The following is a 27,709-nucleotide window of genomic DNA, read 5'->3' on the forward strand; positions in this document are numbered from 1 at the left end:
CGGCATGCGCACCAAGGCAACCATGCTACAAAAAGGAAAACTAAAGGCCTTTCTCCGATGAAATTTTTCATCGGGAAAAGTCAATATTTCTTTGAAATATTTCATCGAAAATTTCTTAAAATTATTTCACTCACTCATGCTCTCCGTCGAAAATGAAAAATTTCATTAGCAATGGTTGAAGCATTTTTGATGAAATATTTTGTCAAAAATGACAAAAAAACTGTAGAAATTTAATTAAATATTTTGGTTATTATTAAAATTTAAAGCTAGATATATCTTCATATATTTTGAAAGTATACAATCATTACTTCATATTATAAATATGTCTCGTATCATTGAGAAGAAATTTATAAAATAAACTTAGTATAAGAATGACTAATTACAAGCTTATATATTATAGATATGTATAAAGAATTAAATTACATTCGAAATACATATGGAAATCATACTTTTGACATGGGAAATACATATATATAGGTGTAATTTCTACCATGGAAAGCAATCACCTGATTTCTGAATGCCTTGAATTATTCATCTCTGATTGAGTAGGAAGCTGCTTGCTTTTCCAAATGATCATAGTCTCTTGTACCAGAGATCTGCCAAATATAATGCATAATTATTTTGTGAATGACAATCATTCCACAAATGCATTTCTCAAATAGTTTAAATGCTATCTACATCTTTAGCTGTGTAATTACTATGTGCTTGTACTATTGAACTAAACTTAAGTTTCTATAATGTTTAATTTGATCTTTTTTTTCAACGGGTCAGGAGTGTGCTACCCAAAAGAATGATTCAACTCCTTTATTTTTACTTTTCAATATATTATTAATCATATGCGTAAATTTCATGATTCATATTTAGATGTAAATATATGAATAATGATTAACTGTGTATCAAAAAGTAATAAATAATAGACGAAATATCCAAATGTCAAAATAAATCGATTTTCATTTAAGTTATTTTAAAAATAAAAATATATAAATAGATAAAAATAGATAAATTTTGTCTAAATTTTTAATAATAAAGTTCGAATTCCCTTTCTCTAAATATTAAAAAATAATAAATCAATATTTTGAGAACCAATAAATAAAACAATCTATAGATAAGAAAGTTCGGTGAATAAACACATACCATTCTCCCGGATGTATCATAGGAAGTGGCAATGGCATTAAGGTCACCTTCCCAGCAACTTCGATCCTTTTCCTCTGTCAACCAAACTTTGTGTAGCTTTGGTGTGCTTAACTCTCCCCAGTGGAAATATCTCAGGTTTGGGCATTGTTTCACAGTTACATCTTCCAGAGATGGAAACTTCAAGGCAGAACTCCCTGAGCTGAAATATAGGAGGCTAGGTAACCCATTTAGCTCCAAACATACAAGGTTGCTGAAAATAATTTCCTTTGGTGTTTCTTCTTCTTCGTCATCTACAATAATTTCTGTCACCTTATTGCATTCTCTTATACTCATTCTGGTCAGTTGCACTAGACTTTTGGCTGTAGAGGATGCAACTATGTTCTCCGGCCCATGGCAATTCCATACATCTAAAGTTGTGAGATATGAGAAAGATGAAGCTGATGGTGCCAAATTAACCAAATTGCTACAATGCGAAATGACTAGAGCTTCAAGCAGGGGAAGAACCAGGTCTGCTCTGGAGCTTAGCTGCCATATATGACTCAGATTAGGGAGAGAAACCAACTTCAAGCTTCGAACTCGGGCAAGGGTCCTGGGATGGTTCTCCTCATCCTCTACTTCTCCAGATGGAAATAGATCCCGAAATTCACAACAATCAATATCAAGCTTCTCCAAATTGGTGAATTTTTGGATGAAACGAAAGGGAAAAATAGCTGAATCCTGATGATAGCAGTGCACTTGCAGAACTTTTATCTTGCTAAACAGGTTAGCTGGAAAGACTTCATGACTTAAAATTGAGATGTCATCGCTGTTCAATGAAAGTTCCTCCAAGTTGGGAACAACCTGAAAGTCGATGAAAAGAAAACGAGTCAATGCTATATGCTAGGCTAGATTAGTCTCAACAATGCGAGGCCTCCATGAGTTTCTGCACAGATTTTTTTTGTCTAAACATAATAGATATGCTACCTTTTCTACTAAGAAGAGTGGCTGTGAAACCCTCGACGTTTCCTCAATGCTGAGAAGTTCTGAAGTGAAAGTCTTCAAATCACCACAATGGTAGGACACAAATTTTTTCAACGCCGGCCATTCTACAGAATGCATTCCATGGTAGAAATTTTTCAGTTTGTATAGGTTCCAAAGTCGAAGGAAGGATAATTCAGTAAACAGAAATCTAGTTTCTGGTTGAGGGGTTTCATCCTTGGCGACGATCTCTTCCACCGCACTAGCGTCTATTTCAACCTTTTCAAGTTGCTGAAGCCCTCTTGCAACTGAGGCTGGAAATAGATATTTCAGACTGTGACATCCAAAAGCATATACGAAATTCAGATTCTGAAAAGTGGCAGTTCCCTTGGGGTCCTCACTCCACACATGTTTCAACTTTGGTAAATTGTACATGTACAATTTCTTTAATGGAACTGCTGCCTCAGCCTCGTTTTCTTCAACATAGAGCCCTTGGACCTCAAATACTTCTTCCAATGAACCAGCATCATTTATTACCAGCGTCTCCAACGTTTGAAATCTTCTGACCATACTGAATGGAAAAATGGTCTGCAGCTTTTCACAGTATGCAACTTCCATTGTCTTTAGTTTGCAAAAGGAATCTTCAGGTAATTGATTATTCCACATCATAGTCAAGCTTTTTAGGTGGGAGATCGTCAGCTTCTCCAAGCTAGGAAATGCTACCTGCATAATTAAGAGCATTGAGTAATCAACATACATACAAGTAAAGGATTATTTTATATACTAAGCAATTCTAGTAAAGACGGTAGAAAATGGAAAACAATAAATGAACCACCTTTTCATTGAAGAGAGGTTGAATGCCTAAGACCATTTCTTGTCGTCCTTTCATGGCTCTCATTTCTTTTTTCACACATTTGGAGATAAACGTCTCTAGTTTAGGGCAATACTCTATTTGCAATTGTTTCAAAGATGGGAACTCGACACCCTTTGCTGAGCAAAATCTGGCCAGCTTTGGAAGACCCTTCATCTTTAGGGAGTTGAGTTTGGGGAACGACATTTCCTCCATCCCTTCCTCCCCTGATATTTCTTCAATGATCTCCTCTATTAGCTTGCATTCACTTATTTCTAGGTGGATCAGCTGCTTTAGATTCTTCACCGTAGAGGATGATAGAAGAAATTTTAAATTACCACAACCCTCCACTGTCATGGTGGTTAAATTCTGAAAGCAACTAGGCACTGACAAAAGCTGAGCGTGCCATATCTGTGATGTGCTAATTGAGGACAATTTCAAGTCCTGTAAATTAGGAAATGTGACCTGTAAAAATGTATATGCTTTTTCAATTCAGTGAACCTCGTAATCTTGATGAAAAGGCAAAACAAATGCAGCGCTACTTAGATATCTAGGATTTAGCATCCCAATGTGAATGATAAGCACCATAAAGAAGGAAAAGGGATGAAATTTCCTCAAAACTTTAAGCTTTTAATCTAAGATTGCTATCTCTAAACTGTAGGAAAAGGGCCATGATATGAAAGCATGATACATAACGCATAGCAAGGACCTTGGATTCTGCTTTTTAACTTTTGTCTAAAATATATAGAAAACAATAGAAGAAAGAAGAGGAGAAGAAGTACCCTCTGGTTGAAGAGTGCCATGGTAGTACCGCTCGTATTGAAACTGATAAGCTTTGGTACTTGTTTCAGTGTCAACAATTGCAATTGCCTGAACTCAATTTTGGTTGTTGCTCCATTCTCACCAATATCACTTTCTCCTCCCTCGGCAATGATCTCCACCATGTCCTTACAATCAACCATTTCAATTTCTTGAAGTTGTAAAAGCCCTCTGGCAACGGAGAACGAAAATAAATTCTTCAATCTATGGCAACTTCTCACTTTTACCACTCTTAGCTTTTCGAAAGGTTGTTTTTTGAGCGGGCCATTACATATCTTCTCCAAGTTAATCAAATTTTGAAGACACAAGGACTCCAAGACGGGAAAGGCTTCAAGAGTAGGTGCCTCAATTGAGTTAATGATGTGCTTCATTTCTGAACCATTTTGGACATGGAGATGCTTCAGTTGTGGAAAGCCTTTCCCAGTATCATCTAATTCATATAAAACATTCCTAACACGCTTCAATTCATCTAAATACAGATCTTCTGTTTTCTTAAGCAGCATTTGAACCCCATAATTGATATGAATGCCTTCAGTGAGCTTGAGCTTCAACATTCTTGAGGTTTCATGCTTGTCTGACCAATCCCACGTTTCTCCTATTAATATCCTGAATCTTTGCAACTTCTCGGAGAACAATTCCTTTGGCATATTACGAGAATCAGGAATCTGCAAGTTTAAACTTGTCAGACAAGGCAAGTGCTTCAACTCACCAAGACTAGCATGGCCTGCTGCTCTTTGCTCATCATCCCACCGAGCAAAGCTGTTACCTATATACAGTTCTTCTAGTTGGGACAAGTTTGATATTACATTTGGTGGAATTACTCTAAGTTCGGAGCAACTATCCAAGTTTAACAACCTAAGCTGAGTCAATTGCCCTATTTCTTTAGGCAACTCTTCTATAATGGAGCTGTACAAGCTAAGGATTCCAAGTTTCTTCAGCTTTCCGGCCATTGATAGGTCTTGCAACAAGCATGACTCCAAGCATAATGTTAGAACGTCTTCCAACAAGCCCAGTGATGAAGGCAATGACAAAAGCTGCAAACCTTTCAGATCCAAAACTTCCAATGCTTTTGTCCTCATGAAAAACTGATCAGGAATTTTCAAAGCAGAATTCTTGTTGTAAAGTTGAAAATATTTAAGTTGTGGACAGTCAAGCTCATCAGGAAGATTGATGAAATCATTGTAAATCAGTGAGATCGCAGAGCATTTTTTTAGCATACCTGCATCTGGCAACTCTCTTGGTCCTATTTCATTTCTCATAAAAAACATATGCCTGTCCCTAGATGCTATTGAAGCAGCAATATCGCGAATCACATCATGCATTGTAAATTCCTCAGCCATACGACCATCAAGCAATAAACAGGAGGATTTGAGGTTTTGTACCAGTCTTTGTAGTCTCTGGCGTGCTTCCTCCATTGTTTTGATTCCTTGAAGCAAACCCAAAGCCATTCCATATTTCAACAAGTCAAAAATGGTAGCATTGTATGGCATAAGACTACAAAGCAAGAAAGCAGATTTAAGGTCTTCATTTGCTAAATGATTGAAACTCAACTCAATAGCTGAGCGAGGATCTGCTGGCATTGTTTGCGAAGGATTTTTTAGCTGTTTCAAAGCATTTTCCCATTCAGGGGGAGTTCTATATTTCAAGGCTTTTGCAGTTGCTACAATGGCAATTGGCAATCCCGCGCATCTCCTACATGTATCAGTAGCTTTAGATTGTACATGGGGATCTTCCACAATATCACCAGCCGTTTTCTTGAATAGGTACCAGGCTTCTTCTTCTTTTAAAGCATCAACTCGAAAGTGTCTGTTAGCATGCATTCCATGTAAGACATAGGGATCTTTGGATGTTATGAGTACCTTGCACCCTCTATGCTCGTGATCTCCAAAGGCAATTCCAACTTCATCCAACTTCAAACTCGTCCAAATATCATCTAAAATCACCAGAATTTTGCTCTCTTTCCTCAATCTTATGCTTAGCCTAATGGCTCGCCCAGCTACTGACTCCTCATCAAATTTGAGACCAAGAAAGTCTGCAATCTCTCCCTGAATTTTCCTAACATCTGGCGTCTTAGTTACAACTGCTAAAGCCACCACATCAAACAACTTGTCTGCCTTTGCTTCTGTAGCTACTTGTTTGATAAGTGTGGTCTTGCCAACGCCAGGTTTGCCATACACTCCAATCCTCTCCAAATTAGCATCTTTCAAAGCCCCCAAAATCTCATTCAACATAAACTTTCTTGATTCCAAGGCCACGTAACTCTTGGATGATGGAGCCCATATCTCTTGCATATCAAAAGGGTGAGAAACTTTGCCATGGATTTTACCTTCTTGCTCAAGGAGTTTAACGATGGCCCCTGCCTGCTCGTCTGCTTTCTTGCTGAGCTCATAACGGGACTTCAAATTAGGACACAAGCCAAAGAAACACTTGGCCTTGTCTTTATTTGATTCCCCTTCAACTTCCGAGCCGTTCTCTGGCTCCTGAGCGATCATACTAGCCCGATCCTGCCAGTTCTTGACATTCTGTAGAATTTCTTCACCCTTTCTTGTGGCAGCATTCACAGAAGACTGCACCCTCTCCCTTGCAGCTATCAGGTCCTGAACTTTGAGCTCCAGATTCTGAGCCTTGCTCTTATAGCAAAAGATGTAACCAGTTTGACGTATAATGTGATTCATGCTCAAGTCAACAACTTTGCCAGCTACGGTAGTAGCCAAATCCATTTTTCTTTTCTTGATTTCCTTTTCAATAACCACAAACAATTGATGAGAAGAAACCAAGAACAGGACTACAGAAACAATGGGAAGAAGAAGAAAGAATTTTTCTTTCCTTTTTTGGCAGAAGTGAAATGATCAATACAATAGAACTTTTTTTTTTTTTTGGAGATAAAGATTAAAACACAACAGGAGGCTTTGTTTTGTTTTGTTTTGTTTTTAGTGCAATGATCAGACAGCAAAGAAATAGAAACGAAAATGGAGAGGAATGTGAGAAAGCAAATGAGGTAGGAAATGGCAGCAGAATGGAAGATGTCAAACCACAGTAATCAGGTTGCATTTGTGGAGCTTTATATGACTGAAAGTTCCAAGGGAAGGATAATGGGCAACCATTATTCTTTTCTTTCACTCTGATCAAAGTTAAACTGCCCATTATTCTTTTCTTGCTCTTAATTTGATCTTCGCGAGGGACAGAAGAATTGATAAGGTAATCCATTGCTTTTTCATAAAGCATCCCATTTCATTGCTGTCAAATATCTAAGTTTTTTTTTTTTTGTGATCAGCTTTTGCACGTAGCAATGAGATTCATGTGTGTGCTTTCTTTATTCTTTTCTTCTCAATTCTTTTGATTTGATGCTAATTATTTTGTTTCTTGCTCCTACTTTGATACTTGAGCAGTGCCCTGCAAGTCCAAGTCCAAATTAAAACAGGTCTTTCCTCTAGGATAATATGTCTTACCCTACTTTGTTGAGACCAATTAGGCAATAGTTTTGCCACTTATAAGTAAGTAGCCATTTTCCTGTGCTTGCTTGCATGCGAACAATGAATTCAGTATTGTATCAAAGTGGTATCTCTATTCTATTAATATTTTATCATGACAATTTCAAATTTCACACTGAAAATTTATGACAATTAATTATTATATGTATATAAAAAGTTGAATTCATATGTAAAAACTTTATTCTTATTTATGATAATTTCTATGACCTAAACTATTATAAAATCTATCGAATCAAAATCGGTAATTTCTTGCTCATTGATTGAGGTCACTACACATAAATTGATAAATAGAATAAAAAAATGGATGATACAACAATTGCAAATTCTGTCATACACCGTTCATGTAAATTTTGTGTACCTTGATTTTCTTATCATATATATATATATATGTTGAATTTGGTTGCTGAAGCTGCTTAGATCCATCTGTTGTGCAATCTATAAATGAAATTTGTTTCCTTTCTGTTGTTGTTTGAGCCAATAGCTTATTTGTGTGTTTTGACTTTTTTTTTTTTTGAAATTTCATAATGCATTAATCATAATAGGGAACCATCGTTCACCTTTTTACAAGGATTTCTCAAGGCTATGCCCCTTACAAAAGATAATAGGAGTATACCAGTACAAAATCTCCCACAATGCCCTTAGGCCATCTCAGAAGTTCCATAATATACAAATCCTGAACATCCTCAACAAATTCACCTCAACCCCTAATTTCAACCATGACATCAAAATAGTAAAAAAATAAAACGTCCCAACAATTGCACTACAGCTATTCACCAACACAACAACACCTTGTATCTCATTTCCTGTGCACTAAAGACAGAATGATACTGATCTAGACTTCCTAATCCATATGGGAAACAGCTCTGTAGGTTGGGCCTTCTACATTTACAGCTCTAACTCTAGTAACATTGTCCCAAAACATTGATAAGGTCTTCTTCTCTACCAATACCTGATTTCGCTAAGGTATCCACTTGTTGGTTTGCCTCCCGAAGAGTGTGTTTGACTTCCCATTCTTTAACTCGTTTCTTTAGCATTTCGATATGACGTACCCATTTTCTGAGTCTCCACGGGGCTATCTCTAGTGAATTGGACCACTTCACAGCATTAGTGGAGTCACTTTCCACTATAAGTTTGTGGGAGCTTCCCCATCTTGAAGCTAAGAACATTAAAAAAGCTTCCCTTATCGCTAGCATCTCTGCTAAGTTTGAGTCCCAATGCCTATGGACTTTGAAAATGACATCATTGTCTCCCCATTGGTATTTCGAAGTAATCCCCTAATACTTGCCTCTCCAGGACAACCCCTTGCAACGCCATCAACATTGAATTTCAGCACCCCTTTATTTGGTTTTTCCCATTGAATTGTTGTTCTGTTCTTTTTTATACTTTTTATGCAAGCTCCTGCTTTCGGGGCTCTAAACGTATCGATCATCCTGTTATATTCTCTCAGCCATCTTGCCTTGGCCCATGTAGCCACACGAAGTTTAATTAAATCATAAAGCTGTTCGGAGCCCCACATTTTACAATTAAAAACAATTTCATTCTTAAAAAGCCATATTGACCACACAATTGCATAAAAAGCCATTTTCCACACTTGAATCTCACCTTCCATGATAACTGTCCCATTCCAAATTCTGAAAAGAGTAATCATGTCGCTTGGCATAACCCAATAGATATCCCATTCCTTACACCGTCGAGACCAAAGTTACCAAGATTCGAAATAGCTTGTAAAAAGATAGCTTATTGTTTCCTGTTTCTCATTGTAAAACGGACAAAATGCAGCATTGTTATTCAACAACCCACGTTTAGCCAATTCGTCCTTGACGGCAACCTTACCTTGCAACATTTGCCAGACAGATATTTCAACTTTGAAAGGGGCTAAGTTTGCCCACACACCCTTCCACATGCTGTGATTATTACTCACATTAGTCAAATGCTGTTTATAGAAGTTTTTGACAGAAAACTCACCAAATGAAGTGCCTTTCCACACTAAAGTGTCTAGTAGTTCCTCATTTAGTTTATAATCCTTTATAGTTTCTATAAGCAATCTCAGTTGTTCCTCCTCCCACCCAAACAATCTCCTTCGCAGCAATATCTCCCATCTCCAGTCATTATTGTGCCTACAACCGTACTCATTAATTTTTCCTGTTTTGTTGGAAGATAAGGTGAACACCCTCGGAAACTCATCTTTTAAAATAATTCATTCAACCCATTCCTCTGACCAAAAATGTATACTGCTGCCATTACCCACCATCCTTCCCAAATTGTTAGAAACCTGCATATAAAAGGGGTTAGTAAGGGATAAGGGGGATGTGATATTTTTTCATGTGTTTGACACTTTCCTATTCCTCTCAATTGACGGCAGAAGGCTATTAGGATCATCACCATTTTTCTCAACAATTACTTCCCTCCACAAGCTCGTTTTCTCTTTCCCATATCTCCAAATCCATTTTGTTAGGAGTGCTCTGTTTTTCAATTGAAGATCAATGATCTCCAAACTTCCATTCTCTTTATAATTGCACGCTTTTCCCCATCCAACATAATGTAACTTCCTCTTGTCTTCCATCCCACTCCATAAAAACCTTCTTTGAATCTTTTCAAGCTCATTTTTTACCCCAATAGGGATTTGAAAAAATGACATATCAAAAATTGGAAGGCTTGCCATCACCAATTTCAATAGAGTAACCCTTTCACCTATTGAAAGAATTTTGGACTTTCATCCCGCTAATCGATCCTCAAATTTTTTAATGACTGGTCTCCAAGTTTCAATGGATCAATTACTTGCCCCCAATGGCAATCCTAAGTAGACATTAGGTAGACTGCCCACTTTACAAGAGATACAATCAGCCCATCTTTTCACACTTCCCTCATCCACCATTATGCCAATGAGACTACTTTTCATGAAGTTGATTTTCAACCCCGATGTGAGTTGGAAACATTTGAACAGCCTTTTGATATTAATCAAATCACCAAGCCTCGGTTTGTAAAAAATCATAGTGTCGTTCGCAAATTACAGGGGCGAAACCGATAGACCATTGTTCCCAACTTTGATTCCTTCAAACAAGTGTTCCTCTTCTACTTTATACATTAATCTGCTAAGGGCTTCAACAACCATATTAAAGAGAAAGGGAAAAAGTGGGTAGCCTTGCCTAAGCCCCTTCTCATTAGAAATGGATCAGTAGGGACTTCATTGACTAAAACTAAAACACTTGCTGCAAATATGCACTCCTCCATCCATCCCCTCCACTATTTTCCAAACCTCATCTTAGACATCACCAAGTCAAAAAACTCCTAATCCACACTGTCATATGCCTTTTCGAAGTCCACTTTTATCAAGAGACCACCGTTCTCGTCTTTTTTCAACAAATCAATTATTTCGTTGGCAATGAGTGCGCAATTTAAAATTTGCCTCCTCTTGGTGAAGGCAAATTGATTGATTCTTATGACTTCTCCAACCACCTCTCTTAATTGATTTGCTAGTAGTTTGGCCACAATTTTGTATATGCTTCCCACTAGGCTGATCGAACAGAACTGATTTAACTGGGTAGGATTAGGCGTCTTGGGTATGAGAGTAATGAATGAGTTATTGATGAGTTATTGATTCCCTCTCCCAACTTTCCTGTTCTAAAAAATGTCTCCATAAAAATCATTACGTCTTTTTTTATCACATCCCATTGGCTTTTAAAAAAATTGAGATTGTACCCATCAGGCCCTAGGGCCTTGTTCCCATCATAGCTGCAGATGGTGTCCTATACTTCTTCTTCAGTGATTTCTCTTTCAAGCTAAATTTTGGATTGCTCACTCAGCTGTTGAAAACCGCAATGAATATCTTTTAATCTCATCACCCCTTGCTATTCATAGAATTTTTTAAAATGATTAGCCACTTCTTTCTTGATCTCTTCGGGATAATCATAAATCCCCCCCTCAATATTAATTTTGCCTACAAAATTACATCTTTTCCTGACTAAAGCCATTGTGTGGAAAAAACGAGTGTTCCTATCACCTTCAACAACCCATCTAACCTGAGATTTTTGGTGCCATTCTCTTTCTTGCAACTTGTAAATATGCCAAAGTTCTGCTCTCCTCTCAATGACTTTCTTTCTAATTTCTTCCTTGTTCACTGATTGTTGCCACTCCAGAAGTAGCTTTTAAAGCTCACCTTCCAATCTGTCAATTTTCTCTTGAGTGTTGCCTAAATGATCTTTTTGTTATTTTTTTTTAAACTGGTTTCAATCCTCTTAAATTCTGCCAAATCCATTTATTCCCTATTCTTCCTTTTTCAATCGATTCTCAATAAACTCTGACTGCTTGATGAAAGCTATCTTCACTAACCTAATGATTAAAAAATTTAAAAAGCTTGGCCCCTCAATTATCATTTCTCATTACCAATAAAATTGGCACATGATCAGATAAGAAAACTGGTAAACACTGTTGTATCATCCCACTGTTCCCCATAATAAGGCTTGCATCAATTAAAAATCTGTCTAAGCAACTAAAGGCAGTTTGCTCATGATAATTACACCAAGTGATTTGCCACCAACAAGAGGCAGATCCACCAAACCCAAATCATTGATGAAAAAATTGAAGCTTGCAGCTGATCTTTCAATATTTCCTTTCCCAACCCTTTTCTCTTCTTTTTTGACTGTGTTAATGTCTCCCCCTAGACACCACACTTGTTCAAAATTACCCATTTCTATTTTCAACCTTTCCCATAGCACCCTTCTTTCACCCTCATCATTGAGAGCATAAATATTCTCAAAACCACATTTCAATTGAGATTTCCTTATTATACCCATCAATATAATAAAGTTTTTTGATTCAACCAGGTTCTCAACTGCAAAAAACTCCTCCTGCCAGATGCTTACTAACCCCCCAACTAATCCCTCAGCTGTGACAGCATGCCCACAGACTTTTTCTCTACTCCATAACCTTTCATATAAATTTTTATTAACCTTCTGCATTTTTGTTTCCTGAATAAATAAAATATTAAGTCTATAATTCCTAACTAATTTTTTGATCGTTTTTTTCTTTTCTCCCCTGCCCAATCCTCTAATGTTCCAAGACAACACAATCATAAGGAAATAAATCACATCTCATACCTGGCGCCTCACAAATCTCTACTTTCATGTTCCTCTGTTTTCCTTGCCTTGGTTCCACAAGGCCCTTACTACTGCATCACGATCCGTTAGGAATTCCAACCCAACTTTGTTACCTACTTCCCAAGATGCAATTGCCTCATTCCAATTGATACTGTTTCGAAAAGCAATATTTGACTCTGTCTCTAATGCCTGACCTTTTTCATCCTGACTTTTCTGCCCCCCTTCTAAAATCTTTCTAATGTTCCTCCTTATCCTACTTCTTCTATTCATTGTTGATTCCACTTCCACTGACTTTGCTTTTTCATTGTCTTTGCTTGGCCACAGTCTGACACTTCCTTCAGCTTCACGAAGTTTCTCCTTTCTTCTTCCTCTTGCTTCACTCAGTCCTTTGGTATAAGGACTCCTTTCAGAATTGTTTGTGTGGTCCTCATCCATCGTCATTCCCTGTCTCTCTACAGAATCAGTTCCACCTCTTCTCATCTTTTTTACTACCTTACATTTCCCTCTAATACTTTTTCCTTTTTTTTTTATCTTCTTCAACCTTTAATTATTTATTATTTTGATCAACTCTTTCAGATTCATGTGGTCTGCAAAACTTCTTGTTGCCTTATCTGAAACATTTTCTTCAATAATCGACTCGATTCCCCTCTCTATTTCCCCTATCATTGGCCTGATCTTTCTTCCTAATTCCGACTCAACCTCATTCTGACATTTTTCATTACCCTCATCCAAATTATCATACTTGATTTTCTTCCTCTTCTTTTCATTGCTCTTTACTTCTTTCTCTTTTATTTCCTCCACTAACCGGCCCTAGCTCGCTCAATCAATTGAGTTCTATTTTTCCTTTCATTTTTCATTTCAATTTTAGCCCATGATCTCATAGAGCCCAATTCTTGGCCCTTTTCCACTTGATTGTGACTAAAACCTTTACACATCAGCCCATCAAACCTCATAATCTTATGAGCTCTTCCTATCTCTTCATTTTGGCCCATCTTCCTACTCTGTGGGTCTACCCTAGACTTACTCATCTTTTTTTTCTTCTCTAATTTCTCTTTTTTTATGACAGCCATCTTTTCCATCTCCATGCTTCCCTCATTTGTACTTGCCTCTATTCCTCGAGCCACTCCTCCATTTGAATTTCCCTCCCTTTTTTCATACACTAAAGTAGTTGATCTTTCTTATGTCTTTTCACAAAAGTTCTGCATGTCCTGTTAAAAAAAAAAGAAAAGAGTACCCATGACTTTAGATTTCTTTAGCATCCGTTCAGAACTAGTCTTTTTGCAGCTATTTTCTTTAACAAAGGCCTCTTTTGTCTTGTCCCAATTTCCCTCGAAAAACGAGTCATTGTCCCCTTCCTCCCACCATGACTGGTTTTCCAGTGAACTGAAATTTTCCTCTACCACTTCTTTCCCTTTTTTCATGGCTAAAATCTGCCTCTTGATCTCGACTTTCTCCACGTCGGCAATGAAAGCACTTAAAATAATGATTTTTCCATTAAACTGGATTTGAGGATAAGCTGGGATTTTATTTTTACTGCTTACTTCAACTTGAATAAGTGCATGATCCAATCTATCTTTCTCTGCAGTTGCATGGTCTATCCTGATAAATTTTCCCCAACTATTGCCCAATGCTTTGAAAAGTTTCATGCTCCATAGGTGGATTGGAATTTCCTCCACTTTGACCCAGACCATATAGCTCCTTGTTTCTATGTCTGCATTGTAGGGAGAGATGGAATCAAACCACAATTCAAAAATTTCACTGTATGATTCGAGTAGAGTTTCCATTTCTTCTTTATCCCCAAATGTTACTAACACATCAAGACCTCCAGCCGGCCTTACTCTCGCCGTGACTCCCTCCAAGAACATAGCACTCTGGATTGCCTGGCATGATAATGATTTCTGCAACTTGCCTATTGGACTCCTCCCTAACCATTAGAGTTCGTCCTCTGCAATTTTCACCTCAACACTAGTTTGCCCTTGGCTCGCAATATTCTTCTTGGAGTTTTGATTATTTTCCACCGTTTTCGCCTCCTGATGTTCCCTTTCTCTGTTCCCTTTAGCTCCTGTAAGGACTTCCTTGTATGAACTTGCTCCATTCCTTTTTCCACCTTCACATTGTTCATCATTAGGTCGTCCAGTATTGTTGACTAACCTTCCCCTTGGGTAGTCAGCTTGTTTCACTTTTAATCTTTTCCCATCCAAACTAATCCCCGATCTGTATCGAATGGCTTTCAACATTTCTGTCTCATGCCCGAATCGAACAAAGGCATAATTACTGCCATGAGGTATGAAAACGTCGACTACCACACCGAACTCGTCGAAGCTTGCCTTCACTTCTCTCCATGATAGTCGATGACTAATGTTATCAACAAAAACAGTGAACAAGCTTCTTCTCCACCTCTCTAAGTTACCAAGATGATCCCTATAGCCTCTGTCGTCAACCCACCAAAAGCTTTCTCTTCTCGCTCCGCTCATGACTTTTATTTTTTTTTTTTTAAGAATAAACTTAACCAGAATCTTTGCTTACTTACCAAAACGACTTGAACAACAACGATGGTAAGTTTTGACGAGGCTTTCATTTTGTGTGTGTTTTGACTTGAATGCCAGCTTCTTGCAGCAAAATCACTTGTTCCCTTTACTATAAGCCTTAACCTTGCATAGACATGCTTCTAATTAATTTGTCCCATTTTCTACCGTGCCCTGAGTCATAATTTGCGGTTTGTGCAATTAAATATTGGAATTGATTTTCCGTGAGAACAATCAGGAAATTTACATTCATGAGGCATCGGTTTTAATATTACCTTGCTGGGGAAGATTACTAACCACCCTCAAAGCTTCCAGCTTCTTCCTTTTTGTATGACTATTTATACTATGATGTTCAAGGGGGCTGCATTCATTCTGTAACCACTATTAATTATACACTAGTCAGCTCCCCGTCATATACTATCGGAATCAGTAAATTAAACAAAAGGAAAATAGTTTCATTCAGAAAATATGTAATTGGTTGTAGCTTACCCACCTCTTCTTCAAATTTCCTCAAGGCCAACAATCACTTCCCATTAAGGGGTTCATGGTCATGGAGCTTCCATGGCAGTAACATAATGATCAGAGTCAGAATCTAAAAACAACCTGCACAACTTTGCTGCGACACGAAAGGGTACTAATAAAAGATGTCTCTCACTAATATCTTAGAAATAAAAGGATGAGCACAATAGCGAGGAGCAATACACCAAGAAGTTAAATATAAACCAAAAAAGCCGCACTTGAAAACTAAGCAATCACCACTTAGAGACACCATACATGAAAAACAGGATGAGGGGACATCAGCCAAACAAATACAAGTCCATAATTTCAGTAAATTTCAAGCACCAAATCTCCAAATCCCTTGTTATAAATCCTTCCTCACAATACAGCACAAGTTAGTATCTTCTCCTAGGACTCCTGGAGCGATGAGTCCGTCCAGATCTGCAAAATTTGAAATTGAAAGATAAAGGATTTCGTTAGATCCAAGTACTGCACTTTTTTGCACATACATAAGGAGAGAACAGATAAGCCGCAATATATTTAACAGATGAATCAAAATTCAAAAGCATATTCATAGAGACAAACCTCATAATTTTTCTTTTGAAGCCTCCAGTACTGGGTCCATTGCTAAAGGCCCAATCAACATTGATAGTCTGTGTAAGAAGTTCTGCTCCATCCATTGCAGATATAGCATTCTTTGCTTCTTCAAACTTTTCATATTCAATCAGCGCATATCCCTAAATGGAAGCACTCACATTAATTTTACTCAAACAAAAATATACAATAATAAGAAACCATTGTAAACGAAACAAAAAGTTTGTTTTCTTATCTTCAATCACTGCTATAAAATAAAAGATGTTGAAATGTGTCAAACCAGCATTAAAAACATAAAATGGTTAAGCAACACTAAACTGCTTATATCTTTCGATATAACTGAATCCACATTCTCTAATACATATGCAAAACACACAAAAAAATGTTAAACATGCAGACATAGGTAGCCAAAACATATCCAACACACACACACACGCGCACGCGCACACGCACACACACACACACACATGTGCGCGCAAGCACACACATGCATAAATATAAAATGCGCATGTGAATAGTTCCATCACCAAAAAGAAAACTTAACAGTACACCATTTGCACAGAGCAATAGTCATAAAGAGAGTTACACCAATTTACTAAGTTGCCTACCTTGACAAATCCAGTGCGACGATCAAGATTTAAATGCAAATTCTTGATCTCACCAAATTCACCAAATGCATTGTGCAAATCATCCTCTTGTGCTTCCTCATGTACACCAGTGACCAAAATGATCCATCCTTCAATAGCTGCATATTTATCAAAGAGAAATAACAGAAAATATTACTATTGAAGAAAAAAAAAAAAGTCTACAAACATAGAGGAAATTTTTTTTTTTCATTCTTGCACACAAATGCTTTTATCCACTGTACTCTACAAGTTGAGTTAAATTGACATTATCTAGGAAAACAAGAGATGTCCCAAAATGGTCACAAACCTTGAAAATAGCCGGATAGACTAAGGTTAAGTTTCAACAATACAACATAAAATGTTTAATGCACTCAATTGGTGGTTGAAACATGGCCAAACAGGTAATAGCAGTCCTTAAAGAAGAGCATACGGCTTAAAACCTCATCAACAATGAAATTAGAATCTTTTTCTTTTTCTTTGGTTGGGCTTATTGTCCTTGATAGAAGGGAATTTCCTATATCCCCTCCATGATGTCCCAACCATATTCTGAAAACAGGAAAACATGATTAAACCCTGTTCCATACTTTTGATAATGGAACAAGATAAACCTCAACAATCGGCCAAGAATACAGATCCACTTAATGCTTCAACAGAATTTCCTCTGAAATCATAGAGGAAATTTCTATAAGATGTTAAATGATTTTGATTGAATTTTGTGTCCCGTGCACCACTTGGCTTTAAAACTAGTTTCTATATGAGCAGAAAAAGGCAACCACAGTCAGGAATTTCCTCTTATTCCTATAACAATTTCCTCTTACACTTTGGAATACTATTTGGCAAACTTCATTTCCTAAGTGTTATGTCTTTTCTTCTCAACTTTAAAACTGAATTACCTATTTTAAGTCCTACCCTAGATCAACATACATAGTTCCTCAATAAACGATTTTAACTTTGAGCCTCAAAACTTATTACAAATGGACTATGTCCAAACACCAAGGCCTCTCTTCCATCCAACTTTAGAAATATTAACCATCCACAACTGACAGAAAAGTGCAGAAAGGTGCAGACCTTAAACCTAATGATACTACATCTTACAATTTGTGGGATGCATTTACACTGTGGACCAGGAAATTCATGAAGCATCTGCCCTTGGACTTGTTCTAGTCTCATAAAACACCTGAACATATTATACCTCTTCACCCAAGATCTCTACTGAGAAATGTAACTCTTAATCAAGGGTCTCTATAACGCATAATAGTCAGAAAATATCCATAATGACAAAGTTAAGGAAGTTGCTTTTAGGAATCCAACATTCAAAAGGTTAGGATGTTCGAACAGCCCGCAAAACAATTCATTGTGAAATCTAATCCTGGAACAACCTATTATAGAATGAATCGAAGAGTAAAACATTTTATCATGAGAAATTTCTTATCCCTAATATTAGTCTTTTGAACTATTTAGTTATGAATTAAGTTTAACTTGAAACTGTAAGCAAATAAAGAACATAAGAAATATTAACACTATATTCTGAGAGTAAAGATATTCAATATGACCCCAAAAAATCAGAAACCTACTCAAGATTTAACGTTAAGCCAAAACTACCAAAATTCCCAACTAATTCCATCCATATTTATTCTAAAATTATTTAGTAAATTTCACATAGCAATAATAGGGACAGTTTTGACAAATAATAAAAATAAAAACCCTAGATAAAATAAAAGAAAACAGCGTAAATAAACGGAGAGAGAAAAAAATTAGGGTTTAGTGGAGGGACTAACATCTCTGGGGACCGGGGCCGCCGTCAGTGCCAAGAGACTCGAAGTCTCGGGAGGCGAGACGGGAGTGGCGGTCGGCGTCGTCCTCGCGGAAGCCACGGCCCTTGGTCTTCTTTGGGCCAGAAAGAGAGGTGGAAGCACCGCCAGTGATGGCGGACTTGAGCTTAGGCATGGGGGCCTGAGGGGAGGCGTCGCCTGCGGCGTCCTCGTCCATGAGGTCATCGTCCTCCGGCTCAAAATCCACGGCTTCCACGTCAGCACTCGCCATCACGTGATCTCAACGTGCCTATCTTTCCCTTATTTACCTAAAGAAAACGAGAATTTCCTTTGACCTCTCTGATTCAAAAATTCGCAAGTGTGGCGTGGAGAGGTTTAAGCTGATTGAGGCTTTTATAGGAGATAGATAGATATCTGACCAGCTAACTTTTAACTGAATGTGTATTACTTTTTACTGTCTATTATTATGATTTTATTACTGAATTTGGATCTAAGCCTACAGCTGCACCATGAAAGTATATGGGCCTGCTCTTCCATTTTCTCTCAGAAGCCTTGGCTCTACACCCATCTACTACTGTTCATAGGAACTATTGGGCCCAAACTTGGGAGTTTGCTCATGGTCGGGGTCAAGGGAGGCTTGGGCCCGGACTAACCGTCTGAGAGTTAAACCGAGGCCGCCCTTGCATTTGCACTTTATTAATAATATAAAATTAATATTAGTGCTTTAATTGTGTTTCACAATTATATTTAATTAAAAATAAATACCGAAAATTCTAAGTAATTATTTTTCAGTTAGAATTATCGTTTTAGGAGAGCTTGATTGAGTCATTTGAGTTGGCCATGTTATTGTTTCTCTATTGATTATGAGATCTAGCTTGCTTTTGCATCTTTTTTATTATTTGAAGAAGGACCTATGCACATCTGCAGTTTTGCATCAAGTTGATTGATCTAAAGAATGCCACGTGGTTCCTGGTGATTGGCTATTGGAATTGGGAAAAGACAAAATGACTTTTTTATTCAGAAAACGGCATAAGATATGCAAGCTAAGTTATTGTTGAAAATTAATGCAGCCAACATTTATTGTGGATTTGCTTAATTTCTATATAAATCCCAATGCAAGACATGGGTCTATGAACTAAACTACCAGATGATCCAAAGCATAATTAATTAGGCTTATAGAAGTTCAGTAATTAGTAAAATCTAACTTAACTACTAATTAAATTGTAGAGGTCAATTAATGATATCACTCAGCCCCTAATAAGGCTAGCAGAAAGGCCTTGTAGTCCCCGGAACTGTCTCTACCAACCGCATCATCAAGGGATACATTGTTTCTCTTGAGGTACAGCTCCTTAATCTCCTTCAAGTCCTTCTCTGCGCGAGTTATGATCACACGGCTGAGAGCATCTTCGTCTGTTCCTGGCATATTGATGGCAGTTCGCAACACCTACATTAAGAAATCCATGAATTCTGAATCATTATTTTTAAGCTATAAAAAGATCGAAGTGTGCTGATGCCTTTGATGACAAAGGGTTTTTTTTTGGGTGAAAAATGATCTACGGGTCTATCTCACCTTCGCATAATACTTTTTAGGGTCGCTAATGCAACGGACCGCAGTACGCAATGCAGAGAAATAATCATCACTTGGACCACCCAACAAACCCTTCAAAACATGACAAATATATATTAGTTCAATGCGCAAAGTACAAACATTGAAGATTTGGGTTAAGAGCAACAGTTCAAACATGTGGAATTACATCCCTGGTTCTCACGCTTGCAAATCTTCTAGTATTTTCAGATTAGGCTTTTGTACCTTAGTGATGGAACGGCCATGGATGTCTTTGTAGAGGTTGAATGTTGCATTGAGCTGCGCTTTGCTCCTAGTACTCAAGATTCTGATCATTTCCTCATGGTTAAAAGCCTTTTCATGGATTTCTTTATGGAGAACACTAGCTTCAGAATGTGCAACTGTCTCATCGAACTCATCACCATCGTACCTATAAGCACTTGTTACAGCAACCAGAAGCTGCATGACAACCCACAAATGAAATTCAAAATCATGCCATAAAAGATATACGATGAGGCTTAAGCAAGCAGCTGTCAACAGAAGAAGCCCCTTTGCTCAAGATAAGGAAACAGTATGTCTTAAAAGCCATACTTTTCGAATATCACCAGAGGTGTAAGAAGCCAGGTCTTCTTCAAGAGAACGCTTGTAGCGAAATTTGTAAGCACGTTTCACAGCCAGGAGATCTTCAGGGGATCCGGTACATGCTATTTCAACAATTGCTCGATAATCAGGAGTAGTTTTCTGCAAGGCCTCGTATGCTAAGAGAGCATCTCGGTCAGCAGGATCCAAAGTCCACAGGCTTATAGCTCTCTGTATTGCATGACAATAAAAACAAAACAAAAACATGTTGTTTTGTTAGAAAAAAGATGTCCAAAGGATAATTTTCTGTAGTGAACAAAATTTTCATGTTGTTGATTGTTGATGTATACAAAACCTGGAAGTCCCCAGACAGCTCACACTTAAGCTGCTGGAGGAGATCTTCATGATAAATTTCTTCAAAAGCTAGTCTAATAAGCTTCTTTTGAAACAGATTTCGATGTCCTAGTATCGAAATTATGGCTTTCTCATCTGTTCCCCATCCTGAAAAATTATCCCAGTGAGATCAAAACGCGGGCGAAGACATAATTATGTCTTCAGAAAACTACATATATAGATTCCAAACCTTGACAAGCCTTCTTGATATTTTCTGCATCTTCAACAGGAGAAAATTGCTTTGGTGAAATAATTGTAGCCATTTTTGTGCTTTTTTCTATCTTACTGATGTATTTTCACTGCTTCATTCATTCATTTATAGTGGCCAACCCAATCAATGTTACTGTTACAGAAATAAAAGTATTGTGGTCTCGGAGCGCATGGGGTTTCATAATCTTATTTACTCTAGTTCCGTTAACAATATTAAATGCACAGTTTTTTGTCCATTGAATTTTGAAATGGTTACATTGCCAATACACCTGTAACAGCAATCCTTGGACCAATTGTTAAATTTATCATAGATTCAGGAGGTTTAATTCAATAAATTTGTAGTTTGATCATAACTGAGCCCTGGAACAAACTAGTTAATCACTGTATCCCATATTGAACTGATCACAGGAAAAACTGGCAGAATGACAAAATGTAGAGAAGTATCCAGGCTCTAGCTAAGATGTCATATTAAAAGAGATCTTGCTTCAATCATGCAAATATTATTGGATGGTTGTCTCCCAGAGCTGATGTATGAGTTGGTAGAGAGCTTACTGATTCTTTCCACAGCCCAAATTATTACTCGATTATATATGGAGATACCAGTTAAGCGATCAATCACTTTGAATTTGGGTCATTTTTTGTTTTGATTTTTCCAGTCATCTTAAACTCCAATCACTTTATCTTTTGGAGTCATTTCAAGTTAATTTAAGTAAATCGAACAGATTGAGACATTGAGTGAGTCTTTTATCCTTGGGCCAGGTAGGTTCGAGCTATTGATCTCCAATACAATTGGATTGGTTCAGGTTTCAATTGAAAAATCTGCTGGTTCTCTACATCCAAACTATGACAACTTAGCACAAACAGAAATTGTACAATTTGAAGGGTCTCACTTTTTTCCTAGACGCAAATAAAAGCAAATATTGGCTCTATATAAAATTAGAAAATAACTTGCACAGCTACACCAGGAGGAAGTTCTGTTCATGAAATTCCATTGCCTTTGTGCTCTGAATTCTCACTTCTAATCTTGTAGAACTCCAACATTTCATCTTCCACTGGATGAGTCTGGCCTACCATGACAAGGCAATGGAGAGGTTTGCCAAAATCAACCATAAGGAGTTGTCTCATTGTGCCTGCAACTATCATCTGATCCTCACTTCCCAGCCGAGCAATCCCAACACAAGCAGTGTCTTCATCATATGCTACAAGTCAATTCATAAACAGAAAATGCTTAGAAGAACCGTTCCTTCATACATCTTTTTCGCATTTCCATCAATGTTGGTAAGGAAAAACAGAAAAGTAGCATCTTTTCAAGCATACTGCAGCATATCTGAGAAATACTAGCTCCAAAACATAAAAATCCTGGGACATATTACATCAGTCATATCCAAAACTGATATGCAAAATTGATTAGATCCCGCCAAATAGGCCACTCATAAAGAGCAAGATTAAAGAAGGGTATAAAATGTGGGATGGTGGGTGAGGGAGAGGGACAGAGATACCTTCCTACTACAGAAAAGCTTGTTTAGATGGCATGATATCTGTATACCAAACAGTAATCTATATTATGCAATATAAATAGCCTCCATAACAGTCACTCTCCTTGAGCAATTTCTACAACAATGAGATAACCAATGACCATATTCCCCTAGTTATCAAAAAATTTAAATGATTTTGCAGGTGCAAACCATGTTGTGATGTTAGAAAGGAGTTACTAGAAATAGGCATGATAATGTTTTACTAGAAACTCTTTTTTTTATTATAGGCGATTAATTGCAATTGTAGATAAGGAGCAAGAGTGGAAATGCTCATGAGCCACGGCTTTCAGATCCAACTTGAACATAATAGGATTTTGGACAAAGGCATTACATGATGTTCCCTCTTGCTAGGCCCACATCCTAGGTTTTTTAGTTCAAATCTGACAAACGAACCACGTTGAATAATGGATAGGCATTGTGTCATCAATATACAGAGCAAATACAAGGAGATCCTTTGAAAGCATCCCCAATGGGAACTCCCCAATGCAAAGAACTTGATATTTTCAACTTGACCAATCTTAACTTCAAATATTACGGAGGAGGGAGGGCTTTACCAGATGACAAAATGGCTACCTTCTATTGTGTAGCCCAAGGGTCAAAATTCCGTAGGCTTCCACATGTATTAGATAACTAAAAAAAGAATATCTATGACAGTAGTACAAAGCCCACATTTCTATATTCCCCTTAATTAATCTCCTCCAGCACAGGTACACGAAAGCATCGTTTGGTAATAGATATTATTGACATGTTTTATTGTAATTGACAATACATATAAAAGAGGGTTACATACATTAACTCCAACGTTCTTGTTGTAGGAAAACTAGTGTATTTCATAAAGTTCAAGCATCCCATATTGCTAAGGTACATAAAGCTGTTAGTGCTTTAAATAAACAAGCACACTTTAGGCTTGTTGCAAAGAAGAAAAAGAAATGGGCTCGTGCCCACACGAGATCGAGCTAGACCTTGAGAAAATTTAGATTTCCCCCACGCACACAAGTGTACATGTGGGCTAGACCCAAGTGATTTTTTTGTACCTGCTGACTCTCCAACATCTATCTAATCCCATGCTTATGCTTATGACTCTCCTGATTTTGCTACAACGTATACCTCACTAAGTATACATGCTGACCAAGTACTCTACCATGCTGATGACTTTCCTAATTTTACTACAACATATACTTGACTAAGTATACATGCAGACAAAGTTTCTCTCAACTCTCTGATTTGATGCAACATTCACCTTCTTTGATGCAACGTTCACTTCATTTAAGATTCACCCTGCCTATAAATACAGCCTCCCTACCTCACTCACAACACACCAAAGCCTCTCATCTTCTCTTAAGTCTTCTCTGCTTATTTTCTGCTTCCTTTCCTTCCTAGTTGGGTTCTTTTTTTCTACTGTTCCTGCCATCCCTTACTAGTTTGTACAAACTATAAGGAAGGATCTGTTGAATCCTGGAGGATAACCGCTACAGTTCTTCTGCATAGAGTTTTATACTCCGAAGGGGCGAAAATTATCCTTAAAGACAGTGATACCAAGCCTTAGACTTCCTAGTGTTCTTACTCGCTTTATTTTATTTTCATTTGTTTCCCAATTTTTCTAACACTTGTAGACTCAAAAAGTGGAAAAGTACAAGGAAGAAATTTATAAAAGCTTTAAGATAGTAAAAGTTGTTGAACCTCACCAGATTCACCATGCTTTTGCTCGACCTCCAGGAGCTGCTCGATGGCAGTGTTTATTGTCATGAACCTAGGTGGTTCATACTGCTTTCTTCCCCTGAAAATATTCGACACAAAACCAAGAAAAATAATCAGTCAAAGCAATGGCAGAACCGTCATACTGTACAGAGCAAAAACAGTACAAACTACAACTTCTGATACAGACCTGCACAAAGATTCCAATGTTGGTTCCTTTACACGAATATCTGTATGAGCCAAAGAATAAATCAATTTAAGATTCCTGAATCTGGCAGAATATACAACAATGACCCATAAATTCACACCACAGATGTACTAAGTTTAAAAGGCCTATTATTTGAGTCTCTAGGGAATAACTGAAAAAAAAATACTAGGATCCATAAAGAAATGAAAATAAGATGTGCATCCTCTTGCTATGCTCTGAAAAATATTTAGGCTTTTCATCAGCTAGTTCTTGTTAGCTGCTATTCTCACCATAACCACTCCAAATACTCTTATATAAGAAAAATAAGATCATTTCCTCACTGCCTAATCATCAAAGGTTATGAAGGTCTTTGCAGATTTAATTAAACAGAAGCACACTCAGCTCCATAAGTAGAGCATGCACAAGTAAAACATACTAAAAAAAAGGAGAAAATCCTTAAAAGGTGATTTATGTACAAAAGAACCTCACCTAACAGGCAGAGTGTGTGCAATCCAAGATTGCGATTTCTTTGAATTTTCTCATAAAAGCTATCAGGCCTCCATGTTTCGGTAAAAAAAGGTATTGAAACTGTCTCCCCATAACGGTAGAGTTGCAATCCACAAATTCCAATTGCATTCATCACAGATGCATTGTGCACTACCTTGACATCAACCCCCAATGTCTTTGCTCGAACAACAAGATCAGTGTGTGTCGTTGCACTGCAATTTTCCCAATCAAAAGACTAATGAGAAAGAGAAAACACTCATAAAAGGATTTTCAGATGAACAAAGACTATCAACGTAGTTGATGCTCAACAAACATAGAATCTCCAAGGTAAGAAAAGGACCACGATTATATTCCCACACACCAGCCTCAATCCTAATTCTTCAATTAAATATAGCTTCATCCAGATTCCAAACCTTAACTGAGTTATTTAGCTGTGGTGTTTCAAATCTTAAGACTTCATCCAAATAGAATAACTAGAGATGGAGAGAGGAAAGGGGAAATAGAAGAATGACATTTACTAAATCAGTTAAGAAAGATTCGCCAACAGATTTGAATAGCTCATTAAACTCAATTACAATAGGAACTGATACAGAAGAAGGTCCCATGTAGAATAAAAATTCCAATGGAAGTAGTCAGGCACTCCTACTTCCATTTAGATACTAGGCTGCATGCAAGAGAAATTTAAGCCCATATTGCAGGCTTCCTAGAAAGAAAACCTAACAAAACAACTCCATGATTTAAACAGTATTGATATCATAAGTATTTGATGAAAACCAATCATTTTACAAATAAAAAGCAATCATGTGTATATATAAATAGAATATAAAAAGAAATTAGTGAAAAAGAAAACTAAAATTAATGAGAGCACATAAAATACTTTACCAAAGAAAAAATAAAGAAAGATAATTTGGTAATACCCAAAAGGATCACCAACAACAAGGAAAGCCACATCAGACCCACGAGCTTCTGACAGAATATTGTCTACTTTTTCTTCAACCATTTCTCTATCTGCAATGATAATTGGTTTCCCATACAATTTCTCCTGACATTTTTAAATATACTAGCACAAATGAGAATTCCAAGAATTGAAAGATAGCAAAGTTATCAGGAATAGAAAGAATATTTGTAGTACCAGAGTGGAAAGGCCATCTGTAGAAAGACCAAAGCATAGAAGAGATGTATAGGCCTCCATGTACAACGTCTCACATTTTTTCACTGCCTCTAATCCTCTTAAAGTAATGTCTCTCTCATCCCCCAATCCAAGACCTATAATGTATAACATCTCTATCTGCTAACCTGGCTTAATGGTCAAAAGAAAGTACAAGAATCAAACTACTGGCACTGGTATTTAGTACATTAAAATATTTTGAGGATACGCCATAGATGAATTTATTACAAGTGATACACTGATCTATCAACTAGATTCCTACACATACAAATTTCATACTGAAACCTACTTTACCATAAAATTGGAAAAGATAAAACAACTTGAAGTTTTAAATTGTCAATCCAATTAGTCTAAGAATCAAAATAGAAACGAAACTGCTCCCACAACATTTTGACACAAAACTCAACTCCAATAGTTTTAATACCTCTAAAGTCTAAAAATAGTGTTTCCTTATAGCTAAAATCACCACCACCACCACCACCAATTTGCCTCAATAAACCCACCAAAAAACCATGGTTTCCTACCGCAGAAACATCAACCATCTCCTAAACAACCCCAAATTAAGTAATCGAACAAAAACTTCCAAACAAGAAAACACATAAACAACTTCACCCATCAGTGACAACAGCAAGTATGTCCTTAATATGAGCTTTTAAGTTGTTCTTTCAAGGGAAAAAAATGGGTCTTTAGTTTTTGGTTCTAGAAGCTCAAATGTTTCGTCTTAAAGAGAGGTTCATAGGAAACAAAAAACCAAAAAAAAAGGTAGTGTATTTAAGAGAAAAACAATATGCGATACCTCCCTAAGCCTCAATTTTCATAAATAAAAACTTATTTTAAATAAGAGAGGAATATCTTACCTGAACTGTGACTGGAAACAAAGAAAGAAAGAGTGAAGGGGGGGAGGCGAGCTCGGCTGCTGGCGGCGAAAGAAAGTGTTTTTTTTTTTTGGGTTAAATTACACTTGTTCCCCTGTACATTTCCATGTTGTTCATTTAACACCATAAATGTTTTTTTTATTTTTATTATTATTATCTCAAAATTTAAAACTTGGGAGTTAGGGGAAAAAATGTTACAATTACTTTTTTGCTTTAACTTTAAGATCATTATTAAAATCAATTTTGCAATGTTTCAACGACTGGATTGGAGGTGAAACCGGTTGAGTATCCAATTCCCAATCCAACCGGTCCACTATGATAGGAATATTTAATTATCGAGAAATTTTAGAAAATATAGAAAAATAAAAAAAATATATAGGAAAGATCAAGAGAAGTTCAGAACAATGTAAAAAGATATAACCAAATAATACAAAAAAAAAAACCAATAATTTTAAAAGGCAAATCAAATTTACCCCAAACCTCCAACAATACTACAATACACTCTACCATAAAAATACAATTGACGTACAAAATAGATAGACAAGAATGTTTGATATTATTTATAATATTACAATAAATGTAAAGATATTCTAAGATTTAATAAAGAGAAAATATTACTTAAATACTCCCGTTG

At 36.9% G+C, this 27,709-nt stretch overlaps 5 protein-coding genes across 6 annotated transcripts; all 5 read right to left on the reverse strand.

Annotated features, from left to right (window-relative positions):
* Positions 389 to 6,480, reverse strand: LOC18589950 (disease resistance protein At4g27190). The gene is made up of 5 exons (XM_018126894.1): positions 3,724 to 6,480; positions 2,927 to 3,406; positions 2,098 to 2,814; positions 1,135 to 1,974; positions 389 to 596 (listed from the first exon to the last, which is right to left on the reverse strand). Exons 1-5 carry the CDS (start codon positions 6,478 to 6,480, stop codon positions 528 to 530), a joined length of 4,863 nt encoding a protein of 1,620 aa, XP_017982383.1. The 3' UTR covers positions 389 to 527.
* LOC18589952 lies at positions 13,559 to 14,821 on the reverse strand. Its single transcript, XM_018126895.1, has 2 exons — positions 14,306 to 14,821; positions 13,559 to 14,227 (listed from the first exon to the last, which is right to left on the reverse strand). The coding sequence occupies exons 1-2, from the start codon at positions 14,819 to 14,821 to the stop codon at positions 13,559 to 13,561; spliced, it is 1,185 nt and encodes a 394-aa protein (XP_017982384.1).
* Positions 15,378 to 18,749, reverse strand: LOC18589953 (RNA-binding protein 8A). Its single transcript, XM_018128481.1, has 4 exons — positions 18,369 to 18,749; positions 16,573 to 16,709; positions 15,956 to 16,107; positions 15,378 to 15,811 (listed from the first exon to the last, which is right to left on the reverse strand). Exons 1-4 carry the CDS (start codon positions 18,631 to 18,633, stop codon positions 15,766 to 15,768), a joined length of 600 nt encoding a protein of 199 aa, XP_017983970.1. The 5' UTR covers positions 18,634 to 18,749; the 3' UTR covers positions 15,378 to 15,765.
* LOC18589954 (annexin D8) lies at positions 19,439 to 21,169 on the reverse strand. Its single transcript, XM_007015161.2, has 6 exons — positions 21,089 to 21,169; positions 20,861 to 21,006; positions 20,518 to 20,736; positions 20,173 to 20,385; positions 19,933 to 20,022; positions 19,439 to 19,806 (listed from the first exon to the last, which is right to left on the reverse strand). The coding sequence occupies exons 1-6, from the start codon at positions 21,159 to 21,161 to the stop codon at positions 19,606 to 19,608; spliced, it is 942 nt and encodes a 313-aa protein (XP_007015223.2). The 5' UTR covers positions 21,162 to 21,169; the 3' UTR covers positions 19,439 to 19,605.
* LOC18589955 (probable diphthine methyl ester synthase) lies at positions 21,859 to 27,160 on the reverse strand. Of its 2 annotated transcripts, none has more exons than XM_007015163.2 (7): positions 27,058 to 27,160; positions 26,165 to 26,328; positions 25,950 to 26,074; positions 25,015 to 25,244; positions 24,529 to 24,568; positions 24,329 to 24,420; positions 21,859 to 22,307 (listed from the first exon to the last, which is right to left on the reverse strand). In XM_007015163.2, the coding sequence occupies exons 2-7, from the start codon at positions 26,312 to 26,314 to the stop codon at positions 22,087 to 22,089; spliced, it is 858 nt and encodes a 285-aa protein (XP_007015225.2). In that variant the 5' UTR covers positions 26,315 to 26,328; positions 27,058 to 27,160; the 3' UTR covers positions 21,859 to 22,086. The 2 variants fall into 2 exon arrangements, with proteins under 2 accessions (XP_007015225.2, XP_017983969.1); XM_018128480.1 differs by having other exon boundaries at positions 26,165 to 26,332.

The sequence above is a fragment of the Theobroma cacao genome, chromosome 9 (genome assembly GCF_000208745.1).
Source record: "Theobroma cacao cultivar B97-61/B2 chromosome 9, Criollo_cocoa_genome_V2, whole genome shotgun sequence".
In the NCBI taxonomy this organism is placed as follows: Eukaryota; Viridiplantae; Streptophyta; class Magnoliopsida; order Malvales; family Malvaceae; genus Theobroma; species Theobroma cacao.